This window comes from Morone saxatilis, unplaced genomic scaffold (genome assembly GCF_004916995.1).
Source record: "Morone saxatilis isolate NCDOM2014 unplaced genomic scaffold, NCSU_SB_2.0 Contig8, whole genome shotgun sequence".
Classification (NCBI taxonomy): Eukaryota; Metazoa; Chordata; class Actinopteri; family Moronidae; genus Morone; species Morone saxatilis.
In genome coordinates this window covers 6,460,711-6,480,612 of record NW_023340257.1, presented here as the reverse complement: position 1 = coordinate 6,480,612, position 19,902 = coordinate 6,460,711, and the positions used below count along the sequence as shown (strand labels likewise).

General features: G+C 44.2%; 1 protein-coding gene across 3 annotated transcripts in view; it reads right to left on the bottom strand.

Annotated features, from left to right (window-relative positions):
* Positions 1-6: 6 nt before the first annotated feature.
* Positions 7-19,902, bottom strand: part of sik3 (SIK family kinase 3) — a 35,311-nt gene continuing 15,415 nt past the window's right edge. The window contains exons 4-26 of one of the 3 annotated variants that reach the window (XM_035679558.1): positions 16,481-16,642; positions 16,166-16,290; positions 15,770-15,893; positions 14,226-14,344; positions 13,305-13,415; positions 13,072-13,206; positions 12,614-12,691; positions 11,975-12,084; positions 11,411-11,567; positions 11,107-11,256; positions 10,938-11,011; positions 9,802-9,936; positions 8,505-8,646; positions 5,682-5,801; positions 5,220-5,278; positions 4,951-5,060; positions 3,947-4,116; positions 3,715-3,842; positions 2,235-3,004; positions 1,882-2,036; positions 1,358-1,487; positions 1,136-1,262; positions 7-582 (exon numbers count right to left, since the gene is read on the bottom strand). In XM_035679558.1, coding sequence (XP_035535451.1) covers positions 1,141-1,262; positions 1,358-1,487; positions 1,882-2,036; positions 2,235-3,004; positions 3,715-3,842; positions 3,947-4,116; positions 4,951-5,060; positions 5,220-5,278; positions 5,682-5,801; positions 8,505-8,646; positions 9,802-9,936; positions 10,938-11,011; positions 11,107-11,256; positions 11,411-11,567; positions 11,975-12,084; positions 12,614-12,691; positions 13,072-13,206; positions 13,305-13,415; positions 14,226-14,344; positions 15,770-15,893; positions 16,166-16,290; positions 16,481-16,642 — 3,386 coding nt within the window. In that variant the 3' untranslated portion in view covers positions 7-582; positions 1,136-1,140. The remainder of the gene's footprint in view (positions 583-1,135; positions 1,263-1,357; positions 1,488-1,881; positions 2,037-2,234; positions 3,005-3,714; positions 3,843-3,946; positions 4,117-4,950; positions 5,061-5,219; positions 5,279-5,681; positions 5,802-8,504; positions 8,647-9,801; positions 9,937-10,937; positions 11,012-11,106; positions 11,257-11,410; positions 11,568-11,974; positions 12,085-12,613; positions 12,692-13,071; positions 13,207-13,304; positions 13,416-14,225; positions 14,345-15,769; positions 15,894-16,165; positions 16,291-16,480; positions 16,643-19,902) is intronic. The other 2 variants (XM_035679560.1, XM_035679561.1) reach the window with 2 other exon arrangements.

Sequence of the window (19,902 nt, the reverse complement as noted above, 5' to 3'; positions counted from 1 at the left end):
ACACACACACACACACTCCTAATGTGAATACTTTGGGTTTGTGGCAGCAGTGTGTATGTTTCTTTGTGTTATCGGACTCTATGTTCTTGCACGTATGACTGTATCGATGTGTTGGCCAATGAGGCACGTAATGAAGTATGCCAACAGTTAATAGAAGACGAAGGGTGAAAGGGGGAGGATTGGGTCAGGACAGCAGGTGGGCGTGGGGGAGGAGGAGGAGGTGAGGGGGTTGAGTCGAAAGAGGGAGGAGTGGAACCCCAATCTACCCATGATGTGAGGTGAGAAGAGGAGACAACCGGCGGCGATGAATGCTGGATGTCTGTGCAGAAAATGCTGGCACTTTGACTTTTGAACCCCGAGGTCCCCCCACCTGTCGACCCCAACCCCTCTAATGTCTACACCCACCCACACTCCCCCTCTCTCGCGCAGACTGCCCTCCCAGGGACAGATGGAGACAGACAGATGGACGTAGAGCGCCCCCGCTTGGGCAGACGGCGGTGGTTTGGCGTGATGCTGCTCAACTCAAGTCAACACAACTTAGGATGGCTGATATGGACCGCTGCACACAGGATACACCCCATCCTAAAAGGAGAGGGAAAGAAGAACCTGAATGTTTGGCCTTGGACACTACACATTTTTGTAATATGTGTCTCACAAGTCCCCTTACTTTATGGAAGACTAACTTTGTTATGTTTTATCACCAAAACTGAAAGTCAATCTCCTGTCAAAAACTACTAACATTCAAAACAAACTGGCAACTAGTAAAGTCCATCATAAAGCACTAAGACTCAACGGGCTATAAGTTCTGACTGCTTTAAGTCATCAATCATTTTGTGTGTTAATACAAACATAAATTGGATTAATTGGTTTTCATTTTGACATTTGAGAGTGATCGGCGTCAAAAAGTTTAATGGTATTTGTAAAACAAAAATATGAAAAGACCCAAGGGAGGTCATACTTTTTATAGACAGTCACTTCCTCACATAAAAAATGGCCAGGTAATAAATGTTGAGTAAACCATAAATGCCAAAAAGAACTTGCTGGACAATTACTTAACTGATATCCTACTCATTTAGAATTACAGAGGTGATACACACTTAAATCTTGAATTGTGTGTGCGTGTGCGTGTGCGTACCTGTGCTAGACCCCGGCCTGCTCCATGCTGTACTGCAGGTCAGGGGGCTTGTAGCTGAGGAGCATGTCACTGGTGCAGGAGGAGGGGTAGCAGGCTGCCGCATGGAGCTCCCCTTCCACATCACACACTGCATGAGGAACACAGGTCATTTACCAACATGGACGAAGGGAAAATCCACACAATCTGTATTTGAAGGTAGATAAATGCACATCTCCGACTCACCCAACTCTTCCCGCTGGTGCAGCTGCTGGCTTCCTGTCAGTGACGTCTGGCTGAGGATATCCGACATGCGAGCGGAGCTTAGTGCCTTCCCGGCCAACAGGCTCATCCCAGACATGGGGTCTGCCTGATCCTGGACACAAAGTGGCCAACAGTTTTAGACTGATACTTACTGAACAGCTATGATGAATCAGAGCTTTGTCTGGATGATTGTGGATGCTAATAGCGAGTCGATGTCTAAATGAGTGTACATAATAACATAAATAAGTACATTTCCTGTCATTACATTCTTCCTTCAGCTATCATCCTACTAAACAGGCTCTCTGCAGCACTGCACTGACCAGCAAGATAAGGTGATTATTCATACTCTACAATAAACACCCAGCCGATAATAACATGCCATGCAAATGTGAGATTGTTCCCATCATCCCTTTGTCTAAATTTACGACAGTGGTACTGCCAAATCCAAACAAATTCTTACATAATGTTGCTTTAACTACAAAAACTAGCAGTGAGCATTCACTTACGTAGGCATCGTCACAGGTCTGGATGGTGTGGTGGCGCTGTAGCTGTCCACGGGACCTATAGGCGTCACCCTGTGGACCTCGCGAATAGCCCACACCATTATGATCAGGCACCTCCATTGCCTGCCCCTGGGGCCTGCACTCCACATGCTCAGATTCTGAGAGGAAAGATTAGGCATATGCATAAATATACTATGTGAGGGTTTTAACACAGCAAGTGAAAAAATAAACCGCTACGATGTTAATCTTAACGTCTGTAATCTTTTAATGTAAGCCAGCAGCACAAAGGTCAAAGTAAACAGTCAGTCAGAAGAGATATTGGACTCTGGATGTCTGTATTCGGCTTTTACTCTTACCTCTAGTTGCTGGAGCATTTCTTATGTAGCCACCATGCCTGTGTGTAGGGGAGTTGTAGGGTGGGGTGCCTCCTCGGGGAGGCCCCAGGAGCTCATGACCTTCACCTGCCTTGGCCAGCAGGCCCTCATGTGGGTGGTGGTAGCCAGCTGGCACCTCATCCTCCTCCATGCTCTCTGAGTGAGGTAAGCCTGGGCAAGGTGTCTGGGCCGGGTGCTGCTGCGGCTGGACATCCGGGGGTCGAATCTGGAGGAGGTGATGGTAGTGTTGGCCCCCGGAGGCACCCTGCGGCGCCGGTGGCTCCAAGCTCTCACCCTGGCTCAGCTGACGGAGAAGCAGCATCTCTTCATACTCTTGGGGTGCGCCGCTGGGTGGCGTGGGGGGTGCTTGGCACGGCCGAGGGCTGTGCCTCTTCAGCAAGGCAGCCAGATCTTGTGGGGGAAGCCTGGGGTCGGCGTGGCCTGTTAAAGAGTGGCGGGGGGAGAGGAGGCCCTGCAGTGTGGGAGTAACGTGCTGTTGTGGGGGGCGGTAGTCCAAAGGAGTTGGGGAGAGCAGGGCTTGCTGTAGTGTAGAGGGGGTGCCGTAGCTGCTGGTCCCCACCACCCCGCTCTGGTAACCCTCCAGGCCAGGGACTTTGAGGGAGGCACCCTGCAGGTAGGGGCTGTAGGAGCCGACCACTCCGGAGACGCCCCGGGAGGTGGCGTCGCCAGAGAAAAGGTGGGGATTGAACTGAGCCTGGTCATAGCCCGATGTGAAGCGACCAAGGCTGCGACTGGAGAGAAAAGAGGGAATGCAGAGAATAATTGGCTAACTGTTGTCTGACATCAACACGCTCTCAGTCCTTCTTTCAACAATCTACAAAAGGCCTTCATTAAATCACCGCACACCGACAGCCTCTAAACACTTCAGGTCAAGTCCAAGTTCAGGTATTCACTGAGAGGTGTAACGTCATTTCCAAAAGATAAATTTGATTGTCACACGTTCTTTCAGTGAAGGCTGTCCTGATGCAGGGAGCCATTTATGGTGATGATGTAGGGGGTCACAGGGTGACTGATCTACTTTACATACAGCAAAACACTTGCACCCAACCACTCACCAAGCTACACTGAGGTGGAGAATTTGTTGAAGATGTCATCTCAGCAAAGTTGATGAGGGAATTGCATTAAATTTCAATACTGATAACAAAGTCTGCTCTCTCACACATAAAATCTCTGGCCTGACCAGCAGTTTCAAAATACAATTTATAGAAAATCAGTGGACATAGCAGAAATGTAAAACAAACCAAACAGTGAGAAATACAAAATCATACACAGAAAAATACAACAAATGGGAAATGTCTATTAGGAGTGGTGAGGTCATGCAGAGTAATAAAACAAAAATAAAAGAGATGGAAAAGGAAGAAGACACAGAAATAGTCCATTGGTATTGTTGGGAGGGTTTGGCCGCCATCAGGGGACGTGGTGACATGATGGGTTGGGTCACCTGTGCGACTCGGCGTTGTCTGCGCTCAGCTGCTTCCCGAGGACTCTGTGTCCACCTGGCGTGGACAAAAAGCTGCCCTGTCGCTGCGCCCCACCTCCCAGCTCCACTTCCTGAACCTGAATGGTCACCTGTACAAACAGTCAATGTCAGATCATTAAAAACAACAACACATGTAGCCATCAGCAGGGAGAACAATGACAAAAGCTCAATTTTATTGGCTCTTTGCAGTCACCTGCTGTTGTTGAGGTACACCCTGTGCCAGTGGGACGGTGGGGCGTGCAGATGCTGCTTGCTGATTGGTTGGTAGAGAGACGCGTGCCAGGCCTGTGGGAGGTGGGCTGCCACTCTGGCCTTGATACAGCGCTGCAGTACCGTGCTGGTACTGCACTGATGACGGACCTCCTAGGAGGAGAGAGGAGAGCAGAGGAGTCATGAGAGCAAAACCTCGGGCCAAAGTTACCGAAAGCCGACAACATCCTTTAAGTAGTCTCTGAGCCACCAAAATCCCTCTGGCAATGAGAGTGAATTTTTACAAAGAGGGAACAATTAAGCATCCCCAATAAGGATTTTAAGGTTCAAAGCATTGCATTGATCGATTCAGGAACCCTTGTTTATTGTTAATTTTTTAATTTTCCATAGTTTAGTTGGGCTTTGTTTTATCTATTTAAGCTTGTTTGGATGGTTGCAAACTACATGTCTATTACTACTTTTTCGACTTTCTACTTTTACTAACCCTAAGTAATGGTTCGTGTTACAATAAGTAAATAAAATCAGTTATCTAAACATCGTAATCACAAGTTATTGTGTTTTTGATGACTGACATGTTTACCCACCTGCTGCCCCTGGTCACACATGAAAAAACATTTTCACTGAGTCAGCATGAACTAGTGCATTATTCATAACCTAATGTCAAAAACTAACGTATGTCAGATGTCAGTGTTTTTTTTTATAGATGACAAAAGCCAGAGACTGGATTACAGGCTTGAAGCCTGGTATATATATATTTAAAAAAAAAAAAATACAAATGCAATACCTTATAATCCACATAACCATGAATAACGAAAGTAAGATGTGCTTAACAGTCAAAACTGAGCTTTGAGATAAACTATTTATAAAAGCTGTCAGAACGATTGGAAGAGAGGAAGATGGATCTATACATTTCTAATTAAACAACCAAGTTTACATCAGTTACGAGATTAAGAAGCATTTAAGCACTCTAGCAACAGTATTACTAACCATGCCCTTGCATTATGCCTGCAGAGCCAGGCGGAGGGCTCTGGTTGGGCTGTCTGAAGAGGTGGTTGCTGGGATGTGTTGGCGGAGGGCTGGAGGGCTGGATACGCAACCTGAGGGAGGACAGGACAGAGTAGGAGAGGAGAAGAGAGAGATACGACAATGATGTAACACTTCAGTCGATAGCACTGCACCACAGTATCAAGTTTATTGTTCAGCGTTCAATAGCTGATGAGTAATATGTGTGTGTGTGTGTGTGTGTGTATTTTCACCTCTGGAGCTGGTGGGTTAGGTGGCTGGGCTGGCTCTCTCCATGGCCTAAAGACAGACCCTGCAGGTAAAGAGTAATTACATTTGATTCTTTAATATAATTCTATGTTAATCTAATTATGATTACTTGAGGCTGGCTGCATGACAACATATAAAGTGTGTGTGGTGGTTTCTTTGTCGCAAAGAAAGGAGAGACAAATGAAACCATAGTGCAGGATATCCAAGCCTCAGGTGAACCAAATCAACAGCATTTTCTATAAAGCTTAAATATACACACTTTATACCTGCATAGTTCAGTATAATGCATACATAATGTAAGACTTATGAAGAGTTGCTATAAGCGCTCACGTAACACAGCTAAACCAATCCTGCCAGAACTAACATCGTAGTGCTCTTTGTAACCACCCTGGGTAGATTTGGCTGTAAAGGCGTCTTTATGACAGCGGTTTGACAGGTTGAAATACCTGGATTTGCTGGTGGAGGATTTGTTGCTCTTGCTGGTAGAGGATATGCTGTTGCTGGGTGTGCTCCAGGAATCGCTCATCTTGCTGGGCAGCATACATTTTCTGGAGCTGCTCACACTCCTATTTGAAACACAGACATGTGGCCCTAATATTAAACTTACATGCTAACATGGGAAGTAATTCCAACTGTGGGCAATGTGTTGGCTGTAGAAAAGTAGCATAAATAAATAAAAAGTAATCAAACAATGGCTGAAACTAGTTTTTTTCTGAGCTGATTGTTTAATCCTGACATTTTGCTGGCTTTTTGAAGTTGGTTTAGTTTCCTCTGCTGAACATCATCTGTCATGTGACTACCCGTCTACACTAATCATGTGACTGCTTGCCGACAGATATAAGGAACAGCCTTAAGGCAACCATTTTGTATTTGCCCTGATTGGCGTAGGCATGTTTTTTTTAAACTATCACTATGAGTAAATAACCATGAGATATTACAGGCTTTTTACATCACTGCTCTCTTGAGTGCCTCCGATTTCTTCAACAGTTCTTAACTAGTAGGATCCCCTAACTGAAGAGCACCAGAGGGACACCTTTTTTCTTAACACCCAAGCAGCACTCCATGTATGTATGCAATTTAAAACCCATCTCATGTCCATACTGGCAAAAAAATTCAATCTTTTTACTGAATGCAAGTTCGAACCAATTTCCTGCCACATGCGAGATGTTGAAACCTAATATCTCCAAGTCCACTCCAAACCCATGAAAAACCAGCTTGTAGGACCAGCTACAATACATATGATGTACTCAATCGTCCCAGCACCTGTTTACTTCCAGTTAGGGCTGGGTGATAAATCGATTTCATCGATTAATTCGAATTCGTAGTTAAACACGTTTTTTTTTTAGTTAAAATCGGTTTTCTCTTGAACTTCCACAACACCGGCCGTCCCTTTGGGCTCCCGTAGGTCAGAGGTGCGTGACCCCTTCCCCCCGCCTCTCCACAGATAACAACATGGCAGCAAGCCAGGATGAGGCTGCGTCCCCAAAAAAGGCACGAGTGTCGTCGGTTGTTTGGAACTGGTTTGGTTTTTGTGCGCGTCGACAGCCGAAACAGACCCACTGCAAAGTTTGTTTGAAAGCTGTTAGCAACCAAAGGTAGCAGCCGACCAATTTATTCCAGCACCTCAAACAGAGGCATGCAGCAGAGTGGGAGAAATTTGCTCTCTGCGAGATATACAGGACCGCAGCCCACAAACACCCGCTAAAAAACAGTCTACAAAAAAAATCGATTAAAAAAAAATCAGAGATTTTATTTTGAAGCCACATCGCCCAGCCCTACTTCCAGTGAATCTTTTCAGTGGTCCTTTCAGGGTACAGGTCAAGTGTGTTAACCTCTCTCCTATCCATATTAACCCTCTTAACTCTTGGGAGTAATGATAATCCCAGCACGTCGGTACATGCCTAGGATGAAGCACACGCTGTGAACATGATGATTAACCAGCCTCTGACTGGGTGAGGTAATCTCATACAGGTGTCACTGCAAATGATGTGATGTCTCAAAATACAGCTTGAGATTTTCTCATGAGAACAACTTAGAACTCACCTTAAGAAACATTGTATATTGTGCGTCAGAGATACAGCAAGTCTAAATTGAGTCCTACTTTCAGAACAACGCTCAGTTCACCAAGTTTAAGCTCTGGATATCACTTGATTACGAACAGATTAGTGAAGCCTTATGTGGACCTGACTTTCACTGTGACCATTTTTTGTCAAGACCACAGGACACTTCCCCTATTTCATGGTAAATTTTTGTTCAGGTGTTAGTGTTTTTAATACACCCGCATTTCATTTTACAATGCATTCAAAGTGTTGTTTAGATGCACTTTGTGAATATTCTTAAAGGCACAATCAGTTAGGAGCATCTGTCCCATATGTTGACAGCTAAAAACAAAATGTTTAAATATTGTTACTGTACTGACATATCTGAAAGGAAAAAAAACAGTAACAGTTTTGTATTTGTCTCGTTTCCGTTACCGTTACTGTCAGTAATCCCCAAGACTACGTCCCTGCTCTGCCTACTCTGGAACTACTTTGTCGCCTGGTCTCACCACACATATCCTTATGTGACCATTGCCAGAATATATTTATCTTCCATTCCCAGATCTGACCATCATATCATGTCCAGTTCTATTTCAAGTTCGATCCCTGTCCTAGCAGAATGAGTCCTGGGGGTCTCTTGTGGCATTGCTGCTCACAAGTAAGCTTTTCAACATGTGCTTCTGTGACCTTGTTTCACCTCTCACTTTGTTAGCCCCTGCTCTAGTCTTAAACCGTATCTGCACACACATACACTGCTAATCTGAATTTATCTAGACATATCTAGATCTATATCTAGCTGTATGTGTGAGAGCAAATGTCTAAATCAGCTGGACCGTACATAAAAAAAGACTTTACCCTAAACTGCTACACTTTGCTCTTACACTGACTGCATTGACACTGATCTTGGTTTGTATTCCTAAGAGTAAAAAATTGCATCAGACTAGCTGCAGTGTATTACTAATTCTTTTTGCCTTGAAAGCCACTGTTTGCCCTTCTATGAGCGGTTTAAAGGGCAGGGGGGTTGGGGCAAAGCAGAGTACAGACCAGAAGGACATTTCTGAAATCTTAGGAGATGGAGAAGCAATTGTTTGGTATTGGTCAATAACCCAAGGGACCCTCAACAGAAATGTTGCCTTATTTTCTCCTATAGCTAAAAGGTATTTTTTCATAAAGCTAAACAAGCAAGAAAAAAGCAGATACTATCCCATGATACCTAGCAGACGGATGTACCTGTTTGAGTTGCTTAATGAGGCTGCTGTTCTCTAGATGAGCCTTGAAGGCCTGGATGGTGGCAGCGCCGTCAGAGAACCGTCTGACAGGTGAGAAGCGCTCCATGGGGAGATGAAGGGTGTTACAGTCCTTATAGCTGGATCTGTGGAGGGGACCACAGGGAGCAGACACAAACACGTGTGTACACAATGCACACACAGCCACACGCACACAAAGACACAACATGACAGATAACACAAACACATCGACACAGACACAATCAGTCATACAGACACAGAAACAGACATATGAGAAGCTTGAGTTCAGCACAAATGTTACAAGTTAAAGTATCTAAGATGCCACGTTGAGAGTGTAAAAAACATTAGGACCCCAAAATTCACACAACTGATATGTCAAACAAATCCAGTGGCTATCCTTTAAATTATTCATCCATCCTGTCAATCATGACCGAGGAGAATTCCAAATTTGAACAACTGTGCAAAATTGACTACGATTTAGTGTTTGGAAGCTGGTCCTAATATTTTGACAATTGCACTCTGACGATATTCTATAATCCCACTAAATCCTTGACACTTTGTGGTCACTGCATCTTCTTCAATCAACGAGACAAAAACTTACAGAAATATATTTTTTTTTATCGAAAAAGCATCTGCTTGGCAAAAAGTATTCCATAAACAAACATATACAGCTCCTAGCTTTACACATCCGTTGTTGCTGAACAGATCACGCTTCCTTAAACAACAGGCACACATTTATCGATATCAAGCAATATTTTAGACAACGGGTTCTGCCTACCACTGCATCCCAATACATAACTTCACAACCCAGTATCTCAACGGACTTTCTACACTGAGTGAGAGGAAGATGAGCGTATGACCTCTACTGGAGAGAAAACACACAGAGGTAATGATTTAGTTTGGAGAGGCTGCTCATACAAGAACAATGTCACATACCTGATGTTTCCAGGTTTGTGGGGAAGGAACAGTTATTTTGAATCATGGATTAATGGTGATGTGGAGATATGTCTGTCATGTGCCACACCCTCCACCTCTAACACCGCTACTGACAAAAAATATCCTTCCTGTTTGGAAGGTGCAAAACCTTCACCTGGTGTGACTACATCATCACCAATGTGTGTGTGAGATCAGCTGTGTGTGCAAGTGAGTATATGTGTGTGTGTGTGTGTGTGTGTGTGTGAGAAAAAGACAGTTAGGCTTCGTATGCCCATTTAATATGAATGTGTGTTTGTGTGTGTGTGTTTGTGCATATACAGCTCGGAGCGGGCGTGTCCCCTCACCGGGTGTGTATGTCGGGGGCCCAGCCCCCCCTCTGGCGGGGGCCCTGGGGCCGCTGTGACTCTGCCGAGGGCTCGCCATGCGATGTGCTCGTGAGCGCGTGCGTCGTGTGCCGCTTGGAGCGGTTCGCCAGGTACCTGGGCCGCAGGGAGGGGGGAGGACGGGGGTGAGGGTGGGAGACAGGAAGCAGCGCTGGTCAGCTCTCTGTCCTCATTGGCTAATGGAGACGGGGGTAAAGGCCCGCCCATTCCCACCTCTGCCAATGGGTGCCATCATTCATATCATCATAGCCAATCAGAAAAACATAAAATAAAATTACACCATAGATGGATGTTATAGCTTATGGGTATCACACAACCCCCCAGCTTCCAATTTAAAGATTGGACTGCTTGCCATTTTTTAAATCTTTGGTTTTGCAAGCTTCAGAGTTAGCAAAGCTGTGTGAGAAAGGGTGAGAAAGTCCAGAGAATAATTTGGCACTTGCTGAAATAAGAAAGATAAAGCAGCTCTTGGCCAAAGAGTTTGAGAGATAGGATGGCTGGATTTGGTGGCAGATTCAGTTTGGAACTGTGGCAGAAGGCACTTGAGCGATGGAGAAAGGAGGAGAGATGGGGTAAGCACCACAGCAGTGTGGCCACCTCCCATGGGAAAAAAGCAGAGCAGCCTAGAGGCACTCACTCCCAGCAACCCAGGACACCAGCGGAGTCTACAGAAAGTGCTGTCTGAAGAGGACCAGCTGGGAAACCCTAACATGGACTTCCAACACCACAACTCCATATACCAAACCTACCCTTACCCTGCCCTAATGTCAGCCTGTCAAAGCTCCTATTTTGACAGTTTTTCTAGATTTGTGCATAAACATGTCAGTAAATCTCCACTGCGTGACTCTAATACTTGTAAACCCAGTGATTTTTTTTCTTAGTTTTGTATCCAGTGAGAGAATGAACGTAAACCTAACTAATAAAATTGGTGCTGACACTTTGAGAAAATTACTCATTTTTAAGCTAGCTATTCTATTTCAACATTCACACAGAACCCACGACCCACCGTCACAGGTTACGGGCCCTCCAGAGTATCCAGTTTAGACAGCACTTCTGTACAGTATAGCCCTTCACCAAAAACTATCATCGTGGGTTACCTCTGTACTGCCTCTTGGTCTGGCTCTCCGTCTGAACCTTCCTCATCCACGGGAGCTACCGCAGGGATAGGGTGCTAAGAGAGGCAAAGAGTTTACCAGTCAGCACTCCTACAGTTTACACAAGGGTGGAAAATACAAATTGCACACATACAGAAATCCAGATGCTTACAGGGCTGGCGACAAGTGGTGAAGGCCCCCGGGGCCTCTTGAGGAGCTGAGCGTGTAGTTGAATGTTGGCCCCGCCATCGGAAGCTCTTCGACCAAGAGGGCCCATGCCGTTGAGCAACTGTAGGGTGGGTGGCTGCAGCAAGGACTGCTCCTGAAGGATCAGCAGAGACAGGAAGTCAGATTGGAGGGGGAGATCAATAAAGTTGATATGTAGACCCTCCACATGGAGGTTTCTGAACTGATGACTTCCAGAGGCCTTCTAGTGCCAACTGAAAAACCCCACGACAAATCTAACCCAACTGTACCTTGTACTCCAGCTGCTGTGTGGGCTGCAAGCTCTGCGTGGGCATGAGTGTGTGCATTTGGCCCATTGTGGGGGCCAGTGGGGGAAATGGGGGTTGGGGCACTGCACCACGAGGGAAACCTGGTGGCAGTTTCTGGAGGTCCTCCTGCATCTCTGTCCTGTGGTGGGAGGGGAGATCACCAGTAATGAGTCACTAGCTACATTTATATGTTAGGAACTAGCTCATGTACTGGTTAATGTCTAATTTGGAATCAGATTCACCTTAAATAACCCACAGTCCACCATCCTTGTATCAATGCACCCACCAATAAACACTTCCAAAAAATCTATTAATTATAACATTTGATTGATTTGAAGTTGACACCATAACCTGACTTGCTTAGATAAAAATGCAAGCAAATAATGGGTGACAGAGATTTTGGAGTTATGGTTTTAAGAAAAGTACAGAGGCAATTTCTTTAAAAGACAAAAGAGACTGCTGTCATCTGACAGTAAAAATGCTATTTATAATGCTGTAGTAATAAATGAAACATCACTGGTAGTTGGCTGGAGAGTTGTGTGTTACCTTTGGTCTGGTACGCCCACAGTGTGTCGCCTCATCGAAAGATAGCGAGCCATGGCCTCGGGAGATGGTTCCTCCCCTTCATCACTGTCCAGTGCCATGCTGCCATCCGGCTAAACAATAAACACACACATATTTGGTCATTAGAAATGCCTTTTGGGTAGTGTGTCTTGCACGCTTGTACATAATACGTATTTTACATGTATTTTAATTGTAATAGACAGTACTGTACATGCTTCACAGTTCAGGTCTTCTATTAAAATCCCTGCTGCAGTGCAGTGATCTGACGCATTCTTGTGTTTCACAGCATTTGTGAGTCAGCTTTGAGGCTGTGCGGGTTATGTTTGAGTGTGTGTGCATGTATGTGTGATTATGTGTCTGATCACAGTCTATGAAATGAATCCCAGGTTACACTAACAGTAGTAAACTATAGTTGTAAACTGGAAATACTGGACGGACAGCCAGTGACTACAAATGGGCAAACCATCAAAAATATGAAGACTGAACGCAGTTGTGTTGACTGACTTATACTACACTTCTTCTCCTGGAAGGAAAGCTGCCTGGTCCTAGTTTGATTATCAAGCATGATGACCCTCAGTGCTGTCCACCTACTGTCAGGCTGACGCAACCAGCTCAACTCACCTCAACAATCTGGTTCTCTGGGTTGATGAGCTGGACATGGGGAACAGTCATGCTAATGGGATTACCCTGCGGATCCGTCTGTTTGGCACGCACACAAACACACACACACACACACAGTTAATGTGAGGATTGCACGAGTTTATGAACAATCTCCTTAGTGCAGTGGGATTGGCAGGCGTGGGTTAAAACGAATCAAGGACATTCAGTGGTTGAACATGATAACTACTGTAAGTTAAACTGGTGAAACAGTGGTGTGAAAAAAGCAGTCCTAAGGCGCCTTCAACAAAACCACTGTTCTTCAAGCGCTACCAAACAACCGTTACTTCTATGACAATGAAGAAGCTCCTGATATAAGGATCATATGTTCAAATAATCAATGGATATATTATATATTATAAACAGATACACATAGGATCATCATCATATCATATCATTCCAACAAATAGACAATGAATTACCTGTACAGCATTAAGAGTATAGCTAATGGAGCGTGGTGTGGGTGGGGCAACAGGCAAGGTCTTGTGTTTCTTGAGGCGGTCAGCCAGCAGACTGTAGATGGCACTGTAGTGATCGTATGCATCTGTTTGTAGAGACTTCGAGAGGAAAAAGCAGGATATAAATAAGTTGACAAAAGGCAGTGCTGGAAACTGAAATACATCAGTGTGAGTGTAGCTGTGCATTTGTGTCCCACCTTAAGTGTGCGCTCTCGCTCCAGGCCCATCTCCGACATGGCTATCAGAACCTGCTCAATGATGACCTCCGTCTCTCTCTCAGTCTTCACCTGCTCACACTCCACTATCAACTGGAAGGGGGAAGAGATGGGGATGGGCGTGTATTGTAAAAATTAAGTTTAAGGAATAGTGCGACATTTTAGGAAATGCGCTTATTTGCTTTCTGGTGGCGAGTTTGGTAAAATAAACTATATAACAATTATATCTCAATTAGGGTGTGTAAGGTGTGTTGTGCGGACAGACGCAGGTTAGCTGTTTCCCTGTTTCTAGTTTTTGTGCCAAGCTAAGCTAGCTGGCAGATGGCTCTAACCTATACGTATAGTTGATGGGCCCGGCCTGCACAGAATCGGTCAGTGGCAACCGAAGCACAGTGCGGTTAGCTGCACGCTGCAGTTGCTCGCCATCGACTGCAAGACCCAGGGCATGATGGGAAACAGCAGAAGAACTGATTGTTGTCAAACCTTAGAACCAAACACCATGTTTTCAGATTTTTTTAGTGTGATTTTAATATAATATAAATTTAATATAAATCTAATATAGTAATATTTAACTTTAATGATAGGCTGTTTCGTGTCTCATGTTGTGCAATGAAGGTTTAATCTGTTAAACATATGTTGTGTGGTTGATCATAATAACAATAACAATAATGATATATCTGAACATGGTCTGCAAACTACAGGTAGCCTAAAGATGATCTAACATGGTGTAAACATTTTGTGACTTCCTGTATATTCTTTGGAGGCTACTAGAAACTGTCTGACTTGACTGAAACTTTTTGTCTCTGCCTCCTGCTGCCTGACCTCATCCACTTTCCAGGCGAGGCGCAGTTCATCTCGAACAGGCCCATTGCTGAGTGCTGGAAACTTTTAGTGGGGTCTCACCCTGTCGAAGTCTGGGTCTGGGTCTCCTAGTCTCATCCACTTGTTCTTACAGATCTGCTCCATGGTTAACCGTCTGCTGGGCTCCAGCACTAACATGTGTCTGATCAAGTACTCACAGTCTGCAATAAACACACAAACATACAGATGCACTCACATTGCATAACACCACTTCAAACATAATATATGTTAAAGCAACTTGACTGTTTGGAGAAGATGCAAAGGGACAGTAAAGACAAAAAAAAAGCAGCAATTGTTTTTACTATGTAAAATAGTTTGTATTGCTCATAATGTATCACTTTCATTTGGTGGTAGCATACTGTACCTACTGTGCATTTAAAAAGGAAAAGGTGGCTTGGGGCAATACTCCACTCAAAATGATTTAATCCAATAGTCACCCTTGTAAGCTTAAATGGTGGCTGTTGGTTGGTTACAACAAATTCCAGTCTAATCCTGAATCCTCTACTGCATATCCATTAGTTCAGTTCTTTCCACTGTATATGTTCACTATTGGAAATGTAATAAACTTAAATTGAAGTTGAAAGCAACTGTTAAAGAGTACAGTGGTGAATGTATCCACACCAGGAGCACTATTAGAGCAACGTTTTAATGAGAGTCCCTCTTTTCTTCGTATTGTGCACAAGGGCGCACATAGTACATGCATGAGTGGGACAATTCACATCCTGCCATCTGTCTCACACTATTCCCCTGATCATTAGTTTGTGGTGGTAACCACCACCACAAAAGCCCTAACAAAAGGCAGTAAGAGAAGAAGACTGCTAGCAAGCAAACATGGATATAAATACTGCACGATACAAAATCAACTTTGTAAATCTTCTATGAGGAAGGACATGCACTTAACATGTTTATTAGACCTTAAGGATACGCAGTGAGTTCATAGATTTTTTTTTTGTTGTTTGTTTTAAGGCTGCCCCCTGATAGTCGACCTAATCATTAGATGGAGAGAAGAGGCCTAATCGACCTGAACAGCAGAAAAATAAAAACAAACTTTGTTCGGGAGCTGATTTTTACCTTTTGTCTTTTAACACAGGAGATATTTTGGTAAGTAACTGTTAATGTTATACATCATTTATCACATCGATAAGTTTGTTTTTGTGAAGTTGGAAGTTATTTACTCTGTGTCTTAAACAATAACTAATAAGACTTGTGTGATGTTATACGAAATAAATTAACTAAATATTCACTCTCGTTTATTGTTGCAACAGGTGGCTGTTAAAATATATATTTAAATAATTAAATTAATATCAAAAACATGCGACAACTAGTCGGCTACTGACTTTATCTAATGACTACTCGACTGGGAATCAGGAGGATCAGCAGCCATTGTGTGTTGGGCACCTCTAATAGCCACATTTCAAGGCGATAGTGGTAAGTGCTTCACGCTAAAGAAATGGATTTTCGGTGAAGTAGCACACAATTTTCTTGTCCCTTGAATGAAAAAAGCAAGTGACATCTTGCACTGATTAAGGTATGGTCAGGAGGAGGACAAGAAGAGACCAGGGAAAGAGTAAAAGCGGACTACCTACCTGTGGACATGAAGAAGGGGATGCGGAACTTGCCACTGAGGACACGTGCCCGCAAATTTTGTAGAGTGCTGCCATCGAAAGGCAGGGCGCCGCACACCAACACATATAACACCACACCTAAGCTCTATACAGAGATAAGACAACAAGTAAACTGTGAGTACATCATTTGAAAACATGCATTTAAAAAAACTGTTATTTTAATTATTATGAACATGGATCAAGAGCGCCTTAGACTATTGAAGAAATTGGGTAGTACATTTTGAAGCAAAAACATGCCGGGGGCCTCTCTAAATTCAGGATTCTTTTGTATTCGTCTTCCTGGAAAGTTTAAGCAAGGTAGCTACACCCTGTGCTGCAGCCCAACGTGACCTTACGCATACCTAATAGTCTACTCACCCATATATCTACTTTAGGTCCGTCGTACTCCTTGCCCTCAAAGAGTTCTGGTGCAGCATAAGGAGGACTGCCACACCATGTCTTCAATAGCTGGCCTCGAGAAAACAGGTTACTGAAGCCAAAATCTGACGGGGGGAGAGAGAAGTTTATTCAATCTTATCACTTTCCTCTACAGAGTAAAAAATACAGAGTCAACCCAGGAGAAATGCTCCAAAAGCACATGCTGACACTTGCCTACGCCCACTCACCAAACAGCCCAAAACCACTATATTAAGTTTCCCACCCATACATTCTTAAGTGAAAACACACACATACCTGCGATTTTGATGTTGAGGTTGTGGTCCAGCAGCAGATTCTCAGCCTTCAGGTCTCTGTGGACGATGTTGCGGCAGTGACAGAAATGGACTGCTGCAACAATCTGCTTGAACTTCTTCCTGGCGTCCTTTTCCGCCATTCGCCCATGAGCCACCAAATGGTCTGTGCACACACACACACACACACACACACACACACACAGTTACATTAACAGAGACGTTTTGCAGCTGTTTGTCGACATGGCTGACAGTGATGGACGAGGTGCCCTTCTGGTGTCTGCTTTCTGTCTCTTGTGCACACGTACACGCACATAAAGAAACGTGTGTTTAGATCAGCAGTGACGAGACCTTGGCTCCAAGGGTTGACAGCTTTGTGTGTGTGTGCGCGATGAAGGGGCACAATGCAGCCCTGGCCTGCCTGTTATGAGGGGTATTCGTCAGCTGTGCTCCACCCTGCCTCACCCCTCTGTCTGACATTAAGGATGCCAGCAGGTGCAGGTCCTCATGGGAGCCGCAGCCTGTAGCCGACTGTCCCGCTCACACCACCACTCTCTGTCTGTGTGTGTGTGTTTCCATGATTATCTCACATGATTGGCTCCCTGCAGATTGCTCTAGGCCAAAGGTTAGAGACTGTCTCTGTCCACTTGGTGGAGACAGAATAAGGGGGATGGGGTGTGTGTTTTTGTGTATCTGACCTCTCCCCTAGGCTGTATGCTTCACTGTATGCCCAGGAATGCCACAACTCCCACCAGTGGCCCCAAACATTTTCTCTATCTGCCCTCAGATCAGCCTGTGTCTGCACTGTGTGTGTGAGTGTGTGTGTTTATAAAGGCGTTAATGAAGGTTTCCCCTGGGCCGGAGTCACATTTAGACACTGTGTGTTTCAGTAAATTAACTTCTATAAAGTCAGAAAGTGGTTTCACAGCTGGCCACAACTTGTGTGCATTTAAAACTTCTTGCCAGAAGACTTAATGGAGCTACAGGAAGTGCAACTACAGTATTGGCATATTTTATATTTAAAAATCTGTGCAACATCACCAGATGAATAATTATGCTTGTGAATAATTACTGTAAACAAATGGTGTCACCATCTCTTTTTTGCCTCAGTGTTAACTCGTGTTTCTCAAAATTATGACCACATTTCCCATGAAGCCTGGTGCTTTCTGTCAAGTTTTCTATTTGCCTCAATATTTATTTTGTTTTTTTCGTACCTGTTAGCCAGGTTACAAGTCTGTTGAGCGTAAAATCTGTTTTTCCAAGAGAGACCTCGCCAGGAGGACAGCAGTAAAATGTTGTACAACAGTGAATACAAACAACATAAACTGGCTAAGGAAACTGTAAAATGCTACAAAAGAGTGGGGACGATATTTAGTTAGGATGTGTAAATGGGTATGAAAACAAAACTTCATGATAGACGTTCAAGTACAGACAGTGAGCAGAATTTTTTGTTTCTTCTGGCGCTATAAAATACAAAATGCTCCATGTTCTACTGAAGTTATTTTATCATGTGTTATCATATAATTTTGTAAACAGAGCCACAAAATTGGCCATCTCTCCCTGCTGTTTCCACTATCAGTACCTCCCTAAGGCAGATTTACCCTCCGCTATTGTTCCTCTCATCCCCTCTCATCCCTCTCTTTGTGTCCCAGCTCTGGTTTGCCTTTGTGAACGGGTTCTCTGGCCAGATCCTTTTTGAGCGCTGGTGTATAGGCCTCTACAATGTGGTGAGTACCCGCCCTCACTCCCTCTCAAACTGTCTCTCTCTTTTCCATTTCTCCCTCGGTTTCACCCCCTCCCTGTTAAGTGCCGTCTCTCACTCTCTACTTATCTCTCAATCAATCTCACTCTACTTGTCGTCTTATCACTGCTCTTTCTGAATGCCACAAACGTTTGTATGCAAAGAGTGTTTTTCTGAGTGTTTTGTGACTGCTGTGTGTACTTATATGTCTGACTACAGATGCCTTCAGGCTCCCCAAAACATTATAGAATTCCTTTTACTGCTGACCGTCTGATATGAACTCCGATTGTCCAGCTAGTTGAAGTGTATATGTATATATGTATGCAGCCTGTTCTGTTATTATGTGGTTTAATGGCCGTATGTGTATTTTGTGTGTAATGCAGATATTTACTGCACTGCCTCCTTTCACTCTGGGGATATTTGATCGGCCGTGCAGCCAACAGAACATGCTCCGTTTCCCACAGCTCTACCGAATCACCCAGAATGCCGAGGGCTTCAACACCAAGGTACATACGCACTTTTACGGTCTGCGCCAACACGCAAACCACGTGCTGCATCTTAAATCAAAACTATGTCTGTCATTTTTCCACTCTGCGTGTGACTTGTCATGCCTTGTGGCTCGTTTGTGGGGTTGACGAGTGATGCCTGCTGTTTGTTTGGGACACCAGCGAGTAAACAAGAGTGGCATGGAGAGTGGGATGTATCCATGGCAACCCCTAATGAGATTCATAGAGCCAGAATAAGGAAGTCTTTCATTTTAGAGGGTACACCAGCAACCTAACCTACTGTATGTGTGCGACTGTGTGTACAGTACAGGAGGGCACTTTTTATGGCAAGAACACAGTGGAAGTTGTATGTAACTGTGAGGAATTGCTGTTTTTATTTGGGTGGGAGTGTGGGGGCATATATGTGCTTTGGCATTAGTTTGCACTGACTTGTTTTCCTCTCTTTTCTCCCCTTTCTGTCTCTCTGTCTTTCAGGTGTTTTGGGGTCACTGTATCAATGCACTGATTCATTCAATTATTCTCTTTTGGTTTCCGCTCAAAATGTTAGAGCATGGTAAGTGACTTGACAGAGTAATTCCATTACATACAATATAATTCTGACTGGTAACACTTTGTCATGAGGCATCTGTGTATGTGTGTGTTTGCCCCGCAGACTCTGCCTTCAGTGACGGTCAGGGAAATGATTACCTGTTTGTTGGAAATATGGTCTACACAGTAAGCATTTTACTTGTATTTTCTATGTCTTTTTGTTTCTGTTTTTACTTCTGTGTCTTTTGGCATGCAGATTTGTGCATTTTTTGCATATGCACAGTATTTGTGAACACACCAGCACTGTGCTGCTTCCTCAGAGCCGTTATGAGTCTCCAGCCAATCTAGTCTTGTCTAGACAGTCTGTCTCCTCTCCACACTCATCCATCTCTTCTCTCTATTCACTTCTCCATCTCACACTCTCGCTATCATTTTACCCTACAGTCATGTGAACGTCAGTGGTGTTTATTTGTTGTGTTATGTGTGTGTGGACTGCAGGGGTCTGTGGAGGTCTTGAGTATTTTAACAGACATTGCTGAGTTTACTGTATAACATTAATGTTTATTATCCCCACAGATGCCAGCAAACTAATCCTGTTTCTGTTTTTTTTATTTGCCCTCCCTCTCCTCCCTGTGTGTGTGTGTGTGTCTG